General features: G+C 40.0%; 1 protein-coding gene across 3 annotated transcripts in view; it reads right to left on the bottom strand.

Annotated features, from left to right (window-relative positions):
• Positions 1–13,923, bottom strand: part of ubr3 (ubiquitin protein ligase E3 component n-recognin 3) — a 181,337-nt gene that overhangs the window by 53,158 nt on the left and 114,256 nt on the right. For 2 of the 3 annotated variants that reach the window (XM_055638004.1, XM_055638006.1), the window contains 3 exons: positions 13,295–13,405; positions 10,459–10,671; positions 2,549–2,685 (listed from right to left, as the gene is read on the bottom strand). In XM_055638004.1, coding sequence (XP_055493979.1) covers positions 2,549–2,685; positions 10,459–10,671; positions 13,295–13,405 — 461 coding nt within the window. The remainder of the gene's footprint in view (positions 1–2,548; positions 2,686–10,458; positions 10,672–13,294; positions 13,406–13,923) is intronic. The other variant, XM_055638005.1, reaches the window with a different exon arrangement.

Raw genomic sequence — 13,923 nt, 5'->3', positions numbered from 1 at the left:
TGCCCTTGACCAGCATGGATAGATGGTTTGACTCTGTTAAATATGGTTTTATGCACTTTTGGTCAATAATTTATGTTATTTCTGCATCAGTGACGATCACAACAAATCTCCTGAAGAAGTTGGGAAATACGGGCACCATGTTTTTACGTCCCACATTTTACTAAGCATAACATCCAAATGGTTCAGCTTACATAAAAATCTTCCACAAAAAAAACATGAACAAAGTACTTTTCACAAACTGTGATTATTTTATCCTCTGTCTTCTGTGTCTGAATACCTGAAGGTGTGGAGCTCAGTGTTCTCTGGCCTACACCACATTCCCTGTTTATCCTGCCCCCATACCATTCCACCATATCCCTTCCTTACATGTCACACACACACATGTTCCTTTCTTAACTGACACCCTTTTACCTCCTTTTCACCTCCAGTCTTTGTCACTCACTCCACCATCTGCCAATCACCACCACTCGCATGTATTCACTTATCACTTTGCCTGGCTTTGTCCCACACCCGCCTCTCTTTTCAGCTTTCTCTCCACTAATTAATCTGAAGAAAAGTGCCAACTCAAAACGTTTTGTCCCTTTCCTCCACAGATGTTGCCTTCCCTGCAGTTTGTTTTTTGCTCACGATACCAGCATCTGCAGTTTCTTGTGTCTCCCTCTTTATTCTTTCTCAGTTTCGTGATAGTGTTGCAGTATAACTAACGCTAACATATTTAAGGGCCATTGATGGATCTGGTGCAACTCATTAGTCTGGGTAAGCATTAGGGAACTGGATGGGTTGTTAGAACAGTGACCTTAGCATTCTCTTGCAAACATGTTTCAGTATTTCCTGTTCTAATTTTCTTTATCAGAACACTTTGGGGTAAAATAAATTTCGTAAAAGTATTTTTTCCTAAATTTACCACTCCAATTTCAAATAATAACCCCAATCCCCCCATCTCTTCACCCTGCCCCCACCTCTACTCCCATGCTCTCCCATTTCTCCCAACCACCAGTAATTGCTCTTCTCTTCAATTTCTCTGATACACGATTGATTAATTTGTTGTTACAATGACCAGAAATAGACACAGTAAACGTGACCAGAAAGACAGAAAATTACAACATAACTTTTTCTGAATGATATTAAACCGCTTTGGCTTAGCATTTCAATATCCTTTTGGCTTTCCTAACCACTGGTAAGTACTTCTTTCAAGTTTACCCTTATTTATTTTGGGTATTATCCGATTTACTTCCTGCAAACAATTAAAAAAAAAAAAAAATTCTGTTCATTTGCAGATTTTATCAAGCTGATAATATAATTTCTAGACGTCTGGGGTGTAAACTACCCAAGCGAAATATGAGGTATGGGTAGTTTACACCCCAGTGGTATGAACATTGACTTCTCTAATTTCAGATATCCCTTGCTTTATCCCTCCTTCCCCTCCCCTTCCCAGTTCTCCTACGTCCTATTGTCTCCGCCCACTTTCTATCTTTTTCCCGCACCCCCCCCACCCCCGACATCAGTCTGAAGGTCTCGTTCTGAAATGTCACCCATTCCTTCTCTCCATAGATGCTGCCTCACCCGCTGAGTTTCTCCAGCATTTTGCGTCTACCTTCGATTTTATCCAGCATCTGCAGTTCTTTCTCACAAACATAATTTCTAACCTGTGTACTCCGATGCCACATCCATTTGTAGTTCATGATCAATGCCACTTGTCCATCACATCTGGTATGTGACTCAGAATTAGAAATAATACAAGTACGAACTGCCACTCCCAATATAATACCACACCCCTATCCAATTTCTACTTCTTTCATATTCAAAATACCATGATAGATCATAAAGAAGATCTGCTCAAGAGAACAGTGATAACTGCCTTTTACATTGATATCCAAAAGATATCATTGTGGATTAGACGAATGGCACCATATTTTGCATGCACAAAAGCAATGCAGTGTCTCAATACCCCATGAAAAATAGAATAAGCACACAAATTGCTTCAAAATATATTCCATTTGATTTGAATTTAAATCATTCAATTTATTTTACACATTGTGCAATAAAAAATACTATTTAATCAACACTGAGCTTATTAATTTTTAAACTAAACTAGACCAGGTGTGGACCCGTTGGGCCCGTCCCCCAAGGAAATTTTCCACCACTGACCCATAGCCCCCAACTGCGCAGGCGCGGATGACAGGTTCCTGTTGTGACGTGAGTCACGGCAAACCCTCCCCCAACTGTGCAGGCGCGGCTGGCAAGTGAGAACACGACTGCGACGTTTTTAAAGTTCAAAATGGCAATAACTTGTAAAATATCCCTCCCCTCCTCCCTCTTCCACTATCTCACCATCCCTCTTCCTGCCTCTATCCTCCTCCATTCCCCCTCATCCTCCTCCATTCCCCCTCACTCTCCCTCTTCTTTCCCCTCTTCCTCCCCTTGCAGGATGGGCCAAAAATTGTAGCGCTATCGTGTACCATTTTGGCGTAGTTTCGGGGACACACCCACACATACAAACAAACAAGATGAGAGTTTTAGTAATATATAGATAATAATGCTTACATACCTAGCTACTGAATACATGAAGAGAAAGTCATTGTCTGGTGAACCAGGAATCTTCCCATAATCAATGTATTTCTTTTGCGTCGTGCTCCTTATGTCCTTCATCACCGACTCCATCTCCTTGCTCAGGTTTGTTACCGACTACAAAAAAAAATCAATGCAAGCAGAAAAGATTTATTCACCTAAAGTATTTAAAAACATTTGCATAATGAACGCAAATATTTACACAAATTTTGCTAATAGTACATTATAAGATGGCATCGAGTTGGACCAAGTGGAAAATATAATTAGTAAATAAGCTGCCACACTGCAAATACACCAGAATGTAATTTGTAGACTGATAATCTGAAAATATCAAACTCTGCAACAAGATTGTTAACGGAAAAGGTAGCCACCATGTAATAAATGGGCTTGAATAGATACAATTATTTCATCATTTTATGATGATGAACCCATCAACATAACATTTAAACAAATATCACCTTGATTTTTATGTTTTAAAGCTTAGATCTACAAGTCTTTAATTACAAAGTGCTTTGTACATGCTTCATATCTAATGAACATATATTACCAAATGAAATGCATCAATATTCTGTCTTGTGGACAACCAAAAATCACCAAAACATACTGTCAGCCACAATTTCACTCAATTATTTTCAGCAGCCATTTTGTTCACATATACACAACTTAAAACACAATTTTGAACAGAAATAACATACATTTCAATAATTCTTTAAATATTGTAAAATGTCCTTATTTCACTCTCCACCTCCCTTCTCAAACAATCTAGTTTATATTTTAGTATTTATTTTAATCTTTACAGTCTAGTATTTTAATCCTTTCTACAAACTCATTCATCCTTGACATCCTCTCTTCAACTACATCTCATACTCATAGTCTCCTCGTGCACCTCTTCCTTTTGGATCCTTCCAATAAATATCCCCCCACTCCTACACAAAAGTGCCAATTTTACCACTAACTGCTGAGGCAGTTAAGTGACAACCAAGCAATCTAAACCCTAACATGGGCAAACAAAACCTTTCCTTCACATTTTATTATTTCCAACACATGATTTCCAAGCTCCTTTTAATGGAACATTACCAATGCAGCAAGCATCACAATACTATAAATTAATCAAAATATCTAGTTTTCCTGGACCATTTCTGACAGTCAGTTACTCCCTGGCATTTATTTTCACCTAAAATTGACCCTGAACTGCTGAGGCAGTAAGTGACAACCAAGCATCTAAAGCAGGTGCAACAGACTAACAAGGATAGCACCTATCCTGATGGACATTAGTGAACAATAATCTAGCAGTCAAATTCACCTGGACCATTTCCGACATCTCCCTACCATTTCTAGACCTCACTATCTCTTTCGCAGGTAACAGACTATTGACCGACATCTACTACAAACCCACTGACTCCCATGGCTATCTGGACTACACTTCTTCCCACCCTGCTTCCTGCAAGGATCCCCTACTCCCAATTCCTCTGTCTACTCCCCATCTGCACCCAGGATGAGGTGATCCAAACCAGGGCATCGGAGATGTCCTCATGTTCCCCTCTTCGACTACAGATGAGGCTCTCACCAGGGTCGCCTCGATATCCCGTAGCTCTGCTCTCACTCCCCATCCCCCCCACTCGTAACAAGGACAGAGTCCCAGTTGTCCTCACCTTCCACCCTACCAGCCGTCACATACAACAGATAATCCTCCGACATTTTCGCCACCTCCAACGGGATCCCACCACATGCCACATCTTCCCATCTTCTCCCCTTTCGGCTTTCAGCAGAGACCGCTCCCTCCGTAACTCCCTGGTCAATTCATCCCTTCCCACCCAAACCACCCTCACCATCCCTCCCCGGTACCTTCACTTGGAACCACAAGAAATGCTACACTTGTCGTTTTACCTCCCCCCTTGACTCCATCCAAGGACCCAAGCAATCTTTCCAGGTGAGGCAGAGGTTCACCTGCACCTCCTCCAACCTCATCTATTGCATCCGCTGCTCTAGGTATCAACTGCTCGACATCGGTGAGACCAAACGCAGGCTTGGCGATCGCTTCGCCCTACACCTCCGCACGGTTCACATTAACCAACCTGATCTCCTGGAGGCTCTGCACTGCAACTCCCCACTCCCATTTCGAATCTGACCTTTCTGTCCTGGGCCTCCTCCATGACCAGAGTGAGTCCCACTGCAAATTGGAGGAGCAGTACCTCATATTTTGCTTGGGTGGTTTACACCCCATCAGTATGACCATTGACTTCTCCAATTTCAGGTAGTCCTTGCTTTCTCCCTCCTTCCCCTCCCCAGTTCTCTCACAGCCTGTTGTCTCTGCCTCCTCCATTCTTCTTCCCGTCATCCACCCTACCCCCACCCGCGGCCCGAAATGTCACCTATTCCTTCGCTCCATAGATGCTGCCTCACCCGCTGAGTTTCTCCAGCATTTTTGACTACCATCGATTTTTCCGGCACCTGCAGTTCTTTCTTAAACAATAATCTAGCAGTATAATGGTCAGCATTATACAAATGGGTTTCTTTTAAAATTGTAGATTAATATAATCATTTGACTTTACATTTCCCAGCTTTTGTGGTGGGATTCAGTTCTGTGATAAGATCAAAGGTTCACTCCTCTGAATACATCCGGTGCTTACGTCGGACACAACCAAAGTCATACATCACAATTTAAAGAGATTCACATCTACTGCTGTTCAAGTATATGGACCAATTTGTTTTACAGGACAAACTTTATATTTGCTTATCATAAACTATCTTGTAGCTTTATCTTGTACGCTTTATATTCCTAGTGTTTTCGAAGCAATAATTACTTCCCAGTATTGGGCACAACCTAGCTTCAGGCAGAAAACAGAACAGCACAAATAGAATCTGACATACAGGAAAATAAATCTCAACAACAGATTTCTACGACTGCCTGAAAAGCAAGCTTCCTATAGCATCTGCTAGCTATTGAAATGGCCTGTAAAACCTGTTGTTTTGGCCTCCTTGAAATAGATTGGATATTTTGCAAGACAATATTAGGACAATGTCAAAATCTAGTCAGAGATCTAGCAAAGACCTTTAATATCCAACTGTCTATACATAATAATCTGACACACAAATTACCAGCTAACCAATGAACACTTATTACAAGCACAAACGTTACATAATCTATGAATCTACCTTATAAATGACGCTGCATACAAAACTTGCACAAAATGCACAATTATGAATACCAATTTAAATTTCTCATATTTCCTTATGAGGTTAGATGCCACCATTCAACCCAATGTGTCAATGCTCTCAGAATAATTGTATCAATCCCATATCCCAAATGACATTTCCCTCTAATCTATTTTCTCTCATGTGCTCATCAACTCCACTCTGATTCTCCTATTCCATTCAGACACCAAGGGTAATGTATACTAACTAAACCCATGACCATTTTCAGGATGCGAGAAGAAACAAGAACCCAGGAGAATATGCAAACTTCACACCGTAGCATCAGATTGAACCTTAGTCATTTGAGTTGAGGTAGCAGTACAACCTACTGTATCGCCATGCCAACCACAGGTATAAATGATAAAAAAACTGTGCTCTTCAACTTCTAGTAACTGAACACATACTTCTAGTTGTAGCAGCAATGTCAAATATTGCAAGATGCTCGTGACCTTGGAATATATTGAGCTCTAACGCAACCTCACAGGTCCTCAAAATGCATTATAGTTTAAAAAAACAACTTCCAAATTGTGTTGTGAGAAGGTTATGAAAAAATATCCCAAATATTAAAAAAAGGTGGCTCCAATATTCAAATACCTTTGCATAAAAGTATCAGATAAATTCTATCTGATAGATTAATTTAACAGGCTGCCACCATGATAGGAATATTAATATTAGGATATTAATTAATCACAAACATTTACATAGAGAAATCACAGAAATAATTTTCTGTGGAAAATGTGTATTGGTGTAGTGTTAAATGTCAAATCAAAATATCAAAAAGACAAAAACACTTCCATTCAGGAAAAAAAAGCTCTACAAATAACTAAATTCCTTCTCCTGCAAAGCAAAGCAAATGATGCATGCCGATGTAATGCACATTCCAGGCATCCGACTTCAGAAAGTGGAAATGAAAAGCTGTCAAAAGATTTCTGGTAGAAATAGCTATTCGAAAATTCAAGTGATGGCTCACACAGCATTGTAACAAAATAAAACAATGTTGACTGTGGAGCAATCAAATCACTGATCTGAACCGTAGCCTAGGGATCACGGTTTTTGCAGCTGAATTCATGATTTGCTCTTCAGCTGCCTCTGAAAGAAATAACACTCGCATCCCAGGATTTGACAAACAACCTTCCCATAAGTAAACTTATGTTGCAGGTAGACACAAAAGTCTGGAGTAACTCAGCGGGACAGGCAGCATCTTTGGAGAGAAGGAATGGGTGACGTTTCGGGTCGAGACCCTTCTTCAGACTGGTGCAACAGACAAATAAACTTATGTTGCGCTGCTTCCAAAAACAGCTCATTGTTAATCTTTGTTTCTGGTCATGAAAACCCTCCTAATCAACTTTCTAATCATGCATTACTTCCATGTTTTGACAATACGACAAAGACTTAAGCAATTAATTCTATATTAATGCAGCAATCCCCTTCCCAGTTCACTAAAGTTATTCCACCCCCTCACACATCTCTCTTGCGAGATAACAATTCAATAGTCCCTACATGTTTGTCATTTCCTTCAGAAAGAAATTAATATTAGGCCACACACCCCAATTTGTTTATCTGTTCAAATGTTTTACTCACACATTCATCACCCACTCTTGGTTTACTTACTTAAAGGGCCTGTCCCACTTAGGCGATTTTTTAGGCGACTGCCAGTGACTGTCATAGTCGTAGCAGGTCGCCGAAAAACCAGCGACTGGACCCCCCCCCATGACAATGTCTACGACAAGCTACAACAATCTACCACCTAGTCGACGTCAAGCTATCAACAACCGGCGTCCCATTAGGACATCCACCTACGACCACACCTACGACAACACACAACCACACAAGCGACAACCCACGACCACAAAGGCGACAACCTACGTCCACCCGCGACAAGCTACGTCCCAGTCGAAGACAATTCAGTCGCCAGTAACTGTTGCCGGTTGACGTAGGTAGTCGCCAATGGAATTCACCAAAGTCAGCACCGGTGACAACCTACGACAGCACCTAGGTCAGGAGAAGTCAAGCTACGTTCATTGGCGTCAACGCATTGTCGCCGAATATTTTAAAAATGTTGAAAATTCAGCGGCGACCAGAAAGACGCTACGATTCTTTGGGTGACTGAGGAGACTATTCACAACCATACAGGCGACACCCCGGCGACAGCCTAATCACCTGTAGTCGCCTAAAAAATGGGGTGGAAGATTGCAACCTTCACATGGTCCGCCCTGCTTCAACGAATGCAATCAACCCGGCGTGCACAATCAAATAAGATCAAATAGAACAAGTTGTCCTACAACTTAAGGTTGTGCACGCCATACGCAAGAAGAAGAAGCCTAAAAAATAGCCTAAGTGGGACAGGCCCTTTATATCCTTCAGTCCCATCCATATCTCCAGTAGATAAAGCTGAATTTCAGACTCCAACTGTACTTTGTTCCATTTTTGTTTGTTTTTTACAGTTATAACCCAATCTCCACCTTCATACCTCACTATGATCCAGTTTATCCTTACTGCAAGAGCAATGGCCCAGCTTGGTTCAAACTGAGCACGTCCCTTTGGCACAGTCCTTTCCTATCCTTCCCACATCATCCTGGCACCCCACAAAATCAATCTTTTTCCACATCACTTCTTCAACTCCCAAATTTCCCTACTGAATCTGCAATTGGTTCTGATAATAACCCAAAGGATAAATAATGAAATTTGACATTATAATTTCGCACCCAGCTCCAGATATCTTTCAAGTGGACTACTTGTAATTCTATTTTATCCTTCCCAAAATGAATCACATAGCCTTGATCATTATCCTTTCATCTCCAATCTCGTTTCAAGCCAGATCCTCACTCTGGCATCCTGCAGGCAATAGATTATTGATTGTGCTACCTTATCATAATTATCATCATAACCATACTCTATTAGCCAAATATGTATATACAAGGAATTTGATTTGCCATAGTCATACCATTAAAAAGCAACAAAACACACAAAATACATTTTAACATGAACATCCACCACAGTGACTCCTCCACATTCCTCATTGTGATGGAAGGCAAAGAGAAAAGTTCAATCTCTTCTCTTCATTCCTTTATCTTACTTGAGCTCTCTTAACTCTGTGCACCAATCAATTACACCAACAAAGATCTGATCCTACAACTCTTCACAAGCCTTGATCAGGGCCCGTAACACCCTGTTTGGCCTACTATGTCAGCCAACAAGAACAAATTTATAGTAACCGTACACTAATCTCTTTTTATTCTCCCCACATTCTACCACTCAACACAGACCCAACACTGGCCCATCAACCTAGAGACCGAGATGTCTTTAGGACGTGGGAGGAAACAGATGCCACTAGAGGAAAACCTGCAGACTCCTTCCAAAGATGCTGCCAGACCCGCTGAGTTACTCCTCCACTTTGTGTTTTACAAAGGAAAACTCACGTGACCGCACGGAGAACATGCAAATTCTACATAGACAGTACAGGGGATCAGGATTGAAGCCAGGTTACTGGAGCTGTGAGGCAGCAGCTTTTTTTGTTTTGCCACTCTGCTGACCCCCAACGGGCTCAGGTTTGCTGTCCACTAAACACACAAGTTTATATAAACACTTTATTGCAAGGCCATCACTATCTCAAGCAACAAAGCACTATTCTCTGCATTCCCTTGACCATCTCAATTTCCCTTGCCATCCTTAAAATCTTTTAACAATCAAGTTCAATAAAAAATCCTCTTCCTGCATCCCACTAGTGCCAACAGCTGATCACTTCTTCATCTCCCATCCAAAGTACATAAAACCATTTTCTACATTGAAGTTGCCATTTAATAAAACAGGGCATCCTCAAAGAAAACTAGTATTCCTGAATTGAATATTTAATGTTGATGAACAACATTTTCCTTTTAACTCCATATAATTGAAACACCAAAATCAATCTTTTCAATGCTCAAAATAAAAGCAAGTACTATACACCGTACACTCTTCCACAACATTTTCCATCAAAAATGTCAGTACGCAATAAATCAATAAAAAAGACACAAAGTGCTGGAGTAACTCAACAGATCAGGCAGCATTTCTAGAGAACATGGATAGGTGACGTTTATGTTCAGAACCTTCTTCACACTGATTGAAGAGTTGTGAATTGTGAAGCTTGAGCAAGGAATATGGGTGGAAGGGAAGGGTGAGGGAAGAAATAGATGTGAGTCCAGGTGGGGGACAGGGGAGAGGGTGAGTGAGAAAGAAAGAGAACATGGGGGTTTGTAGTTACCAAAATTGGAAAATGATCAAAACATTGGGTTGTAAGCTACCCAAGTGGCAAGGTGCTGTTCCTCTAATTTGCGTTACTCCAGCACTTTGTGTCTATTATAAATCAGCATATGCAGTTCCGTATTTCTAAATAAAGCTTCAAAGTCTATCTTAATAGCACATAAAAAAAACTATTGTTTATAGTGGACAGTTCTGAGTTTTCAACTTAAGCATGAAATAAGTATATTTTACAATCCAAATTTTAGATAATCAAACTAAAAGTTAGTATAGTCAGTTATTCTTTGTGGTGAGAATAGATGCGAGAGGATAAAGGGATTGTTTTAGAAACATTAACTCATTAATTTACTCCCCAAATATTGGGGTTTGGTTTAAATTTTCAGCAATAGCTTTCTGTTTAATGATAATATTTCATAGAAAATCCGCACAATAACACATAAAAAGATGCTTCCACCTTACACTAATGCTTACTGGGAACATTCCCAACTGTTCCTGCTGTTCTTCCACTTCCCTGATGAGAACTTGCATGGTCTTATTGTTGTATGGTAACCAAAGACTCTTCTCCTCATTCTTCTCCGGGTAACAAGGAAGAACACTGTTGGCAAACTGTCTGCAGAGTGGACAAGTAAACTCTCCTTTATCCACTGAAAAACTCTGCAGCACCTGATCATTCTGAAAGAAAAATCACAGCAACTATTTTTTAATGAAAAGTATCATCAAATTCTAATGACAGATTTTGGTTTATTATAACTTTTGTTATGAAATAATGTTTCAAACTTTCTTGCAACAAAAAGCACGTCACGGTAAACTGATTCAAAAGATTAAGATGCATCGGATTCATGATGACATGGTAGTTTAGATTCAGAACTGGATTCAAGCAGAAAGTTGTGGTTTAGTTTTAGTTTTTGAGATATAGAATGGAATTTTGCCCTTCAACCCACTGAGTCAATGTTAACTATCGATCACCTATTCACACTGGTTCTGTTTTACTCAGTTGCGCATTCACTCCCTATATACTAGGGGGCAATTTACAGAGGCCAATTAACCTACAAACCAGCACGTCTTTGGGATGTGAGAGGAAATCAGAGCACTCAGAGAAAACCCATGGGATTCACGGTGACATGGAAGTTTCAATTCGGTCACAGGGAGAACCTGCAAACTCCACACAGACAACATCGGACAAGGATCATACCATGGTCTCTGGCACCGTGACGCATTGTGTTGTATGGGTGCTATTCTGGCTGGGATCTGTGCTGTGACCTCCATTGCTTATAATATATAAACAAGTTGGTTGCAAATGTAGACGGGTGGGTTAGCAAGATTGCAGATGACACCAACGCTGAGGGAGACTGTCAAAGTATACAGCAGGATATAGATCAGCTACAAAAATGGGCGGAGAAATTGAAGATGGAATTTAATATCAGCATGTGTTGCACTTTGGGAGGTCGAATGCAAACAGAAAGTACACAGTTGATGGTAAGACCCATAACATCAATGATTAACAGAGAGATCTTGGGGTCCAACGCTTTAGCTCCTTAACAGTGACCACATAAATAGATAGAGTGGTTAAGAATGCGTAAGGTATGCTTGCCTTCATTGGTCAGGGCATGGAATACAAGAGTAAGGAAGTCATACTGAATCTTTATAGGACATTGATTAGGCTGCATTTGGAATACTGTGTGTAGTTCTGGTCACCCCATTACAGGAAGGAAGTGGAGGTTTTGTGAGGGTGCAGACGAGGTTCACCAGAATGGTTAGAAGGTATTATCTAAAAGGAGATTGGACACACTTGGATTGTTTTCTCTGATGCTTCAGAGGCTGAGAGGACACTTGATAGAAGCATATAAAATTATGAGAGACATAGATAGGATAGAGTCTGTCTTTATCCCAGGGTATAAATGTCAAAGACTAGTGGACATAGCTTTAAGGTCACAGAACCAAACAGCACGGAAACAGGTCCTTCAGCCCAATTTGCCCATGCCGACCAAGATGTCCCACCTATGCTAGTCCCGCGTACCTGTGTTCGGCCCATATCTCTCTGAACCTTTCTTATCCACGTACCTGTCCAAATGTCTTTTAAATGTTGTTATCGTACCTGCCTCAAATACTGGATCTGGCAGCTCATGAGGGGAACATTTTGAAGGAGATATGTGGTGTGTTGTGAAGGAGATATGTGGTGTTACACAGTGTGGTGAGTGCCTGCAATGAGCTGCCAGAAGTGGTGATGGAGACAGATATGATAGTAACATTTAAGAAACTTTTAGGAGGCACATGGATATACAGAAAACGGAGTGATGTGGATCATGTTCAGGCAGATGCGATTAATTTAACCTGGCATTGTGTCTGGCACAAACATTGTGGGCCAAAAGGGCCAGTTCCTGTACTGTACCAATGTTCCAATCTCATTTAACGAAATAACCATCTTCAGTTTATGATTCAACATGTAAAACCTGCAAGCTTGTAACAAACAAAAGCAGATTAGAAAGGTGAGAGGGTTAGATAGATCCTTTGTGTAGTGTTGTGTTGCCAGGAGAGTTGTAATGTACCAACATTTTTAATTAATCGTTCTGGTATGCATTATCCATAATCTTACTGAATGATGGAGCAAACTGGAAAGCTACTTTTGACCAATAATTACAGTACAATACTCTTATCCATGGGCTTGGAATAAAGTGGTAGTCAGCAAGAGATTTTGATAATGTATATCCACATATCTGCATTCTTGAATATTAATGGGAACATAAGAGCAGTAGGCATTTAGTCCTTTGAACCTGAATGGGTATGATCAATTATAATGGCTCATCAGGATCCCAATTCCATTTATATCATTAACTGCCTTGTGCTGTGTCCCTTGGCAGCTTTATCAGAAAAAAATTATAGATCCCTTTCTTAAAATTTACAATTGTCCTTGCGTGCACATCATTTTGGGATACAAGTTGTAGATTTGTTGGTCATTACGTACACAAATTATGGCACAAGAATGAACTGCACCATTAGGCCAAGCTCCAAAATAATAAATGCTTCTCAATTTTCATACTATATTTTTGAGGAAAATGCATTCATTTTAGAAGATCTATCTAATCTACAAAGAAAAGTTTCAGGTCTCATATCTACCTTGACCAATAAATTGCCAGAATACTTCAGTACGTTTGTCATTGAATTTTGTTCTTTTCAAAACTTCACAAACATTCCATTAAAAAAAATTCTGACAATCATTATTTAAAGAAGAATATTTTTTCATTGTAGAAATGCTGTACATTGATTTCTAATGAGAGTATTTTTGTTTTTAACTCACCCTCAATGATTCCATGTAAGACTTATGGCAGTCGATATGTAAAGTATGTCCACAGGTCTGAACATATACTCCACCTTCCCACCCAATGGAGATGGACTGTAGGCAGGAACTCTAAAAGAATAGTAGACTAACGTTAAAGCTTTGTTTTGCGCTTCAGCAATAGTAATTATAAATTAAGTCTGGAAGCAAAAAAAGTTAGTTAATCTGATAATGAACTCAATTCACAAGGAGAGAGTGTGATGAAAGGTATTTATGGAACATAGAGTATCGAATAATACTGCACAGGAACAGGCCCTTCGATCCGCAATACCTAAATACAGATACAGATCTGCCACGTACAGAGCATTCTGCTCGTAATAAAAGCTTCTAAAAAAATAGAAGCCCATTTGTAATAAAACAATTAAATCTTGGTTGAAACAGTAAAATATTTTATTTACTAAGGGCCATTATTTTGTCTTCTTGAACTTAGCTATATATAGATATTTACTTTCCAAATTCACTTTTTCTGAGCATCAATCCAAAGATTGATCTCGGCCAGCAAATAAATATAATCACAAAGAAGACACGCTTTCTTGGAAGTTTGAAGAGATTTGGCATGTCACAGAATACTAACAAAATGGACAGATGAA

The sequence above is a fragment of the Leucoraja erinacea genome, chromosome 7 (assembly GCF_028641065.1).
Source record: "Leucoraja erinacea ecotype New England chromosome 7, Leri_hhj_1, whole genome shotgun sequence".
NCBI lineage: Eukaryota > Metazoa > Chordata > Chondrichthyes > Rajiformes > Rajidae > Leucoraja > Leucoraja erinaceus.
The sequence above is the reverse complement of the archived record's forward strand: the minus strand, read 5'-3'. Positions and strand labels throughout refer to the sequence as shown.